Below are 1,444 nucleotides of genomic sequence, written 5' to 3'. Positions count from 1 at the left end.
GATACTTGAAGGTCAAACATCACAGAAGCCACTGATCACCAAAGCTGTAATTTGTCCAATGTTTTTTGTCTCTAGGGTTGATGGCTCTCGCACAAAGTGTCAAGCTGTTTTAATAGTCTTCAGCAATGACTTTTTAAAATTCTTTTTAGGCACAAACAAACATTTGGTAACATTATTTAAAAATACCTGGTTTATTTACCTTTAAACAGAAGGGAGGAGGCATCATGGCAGAATGTACTGGGGATACAGACAGTCAAAATACACTCTCTAGTAAATAAAGGCCCACACACATAAAAAGGAGAGGCCAGGGAGTAAGAACTGGAACCCACACTCAGTGTGCAGAAGAGGCTTTAAGCCCCACCAAACACTGGAAATTGCTGGCATGTGCCTAGTAAGCAGCTTAAAATAGAAGGGGTTAGAGACTACCTTTTAGAAATTACATCGAAACCAAAAGAAATGAGTGTTCAGGAACAAGACTGATAGGATACTTGGGTTGCCAAAAGCATTTTAGGACTACGGGGGAGTGACTGCTGGATCATTGTACTTGAGTTTTCCAGCTCCAAAGCCAGCAGAAGTGGAGGAGAACTGCAGTTTTCAGTTAGCACTCAGCTGCCTTGGCCCAAGCGCATTCCTATGTCTTTCAGGTTTTTTTTGGACAGTACTGCAGGAATGCTGCTGGCAAGCACCTCAGAAAAGCTCCCAACCCTGCCAGATGTTTCCATGCAGAGACAAATTGGCTGCATACAGGTCTAGGACTGAGCTAACCCTCTGAGGGGTGACTTCCTTACACACCTTATCGCAGTACTGACAGAAGTAATCTCTGTTGGGTTTGATGATGGGCAACGTGAGCTCTGGCACCTCTTCTATTTTCATGTCTGGATGTCTCTTTGATAAATGATTCACCTTAGGAGAAAGAAACAGAGAGAACGAGAGAGCATGTTATAGCTAGAAGCCAAGCAGTTGCTGCTTCTCCTAGGCGTGAGTAACAGCCAAACCAGAACCGTAATGATGCCAGCGAGCAGCACCGGAAGCATTTGCTGCTGCAAGGGTTATTGTGCTGAAGGTAAACATCAGGTCTTGCTGGATCTCATTTACAGCTTCTCTAATCAAACTAAGATGGGAAGGGGTAGAACACTTGCCAGAACTTTCTTGCAGCTGAGAAAGAGGTGATGTAAGGGGCCTCTGCCTGCAAAGATCTCTTGCTTTCCACAGCGACAGTTACAGGACATGGCCAGGAGAGGCCCCTCAAGGAGGGTGAGGAACAAAACCCAAGGACGACATTCAGCTAGAGCGTACAGGCACTCACCAGCATCCCCCTCCGGCGGAAACCCATCATACAGAGCCGGCACTTGAACATGAAGCTTTCGTAATCAGTGGAAGCTATCCGAGGCTTGAACGTTTTTGAGCGGCGGATTCGATCGGCTTTCTTGGCCTCCCTCTCTGG

General features: G+C 46.2%; 1 protein-coding gene across 1 annotated transcript in view; it reads right to left on the bottom strand.

Annotated features, from left to right (window-relative positions):
* PRDM10 (PR domain containing 10) overlaps window positions 1-1,444 on the bottom strand; it is a 27,265-nt gene that overhangs the window by 5,537 nt on the left and 20,284 nt on the right. Inside the window, 2 exon segments of the mRNA XM_010135628.1 lie at window positions 793-903; window positions 1,307-1,444. Coding sequence (XP_010133930.1) covers window positions 793-903; window positions 1,307-1,444 — 249 coding nt within the window.

Source organism: Buceros rhinoceros, unplaced genomic scaffold (genome assembly GCF_000710305.1).
Source record: "Buceros rhinoceros silvestris isolate BGI_N320 unplaced genomic scaffold, ASM71030v1 scaffold27484, whole genome shotgun sequence".
Lineage (NCBI taxonomy): Eukaryota > Metazoa > Chordata > Aves > Bucerotiformes > Bucerotidae > Buceros > Buceros rhinoceros.
This window is presented reverse-complemented; position numbering and strand designations above follow the sequence as displayed.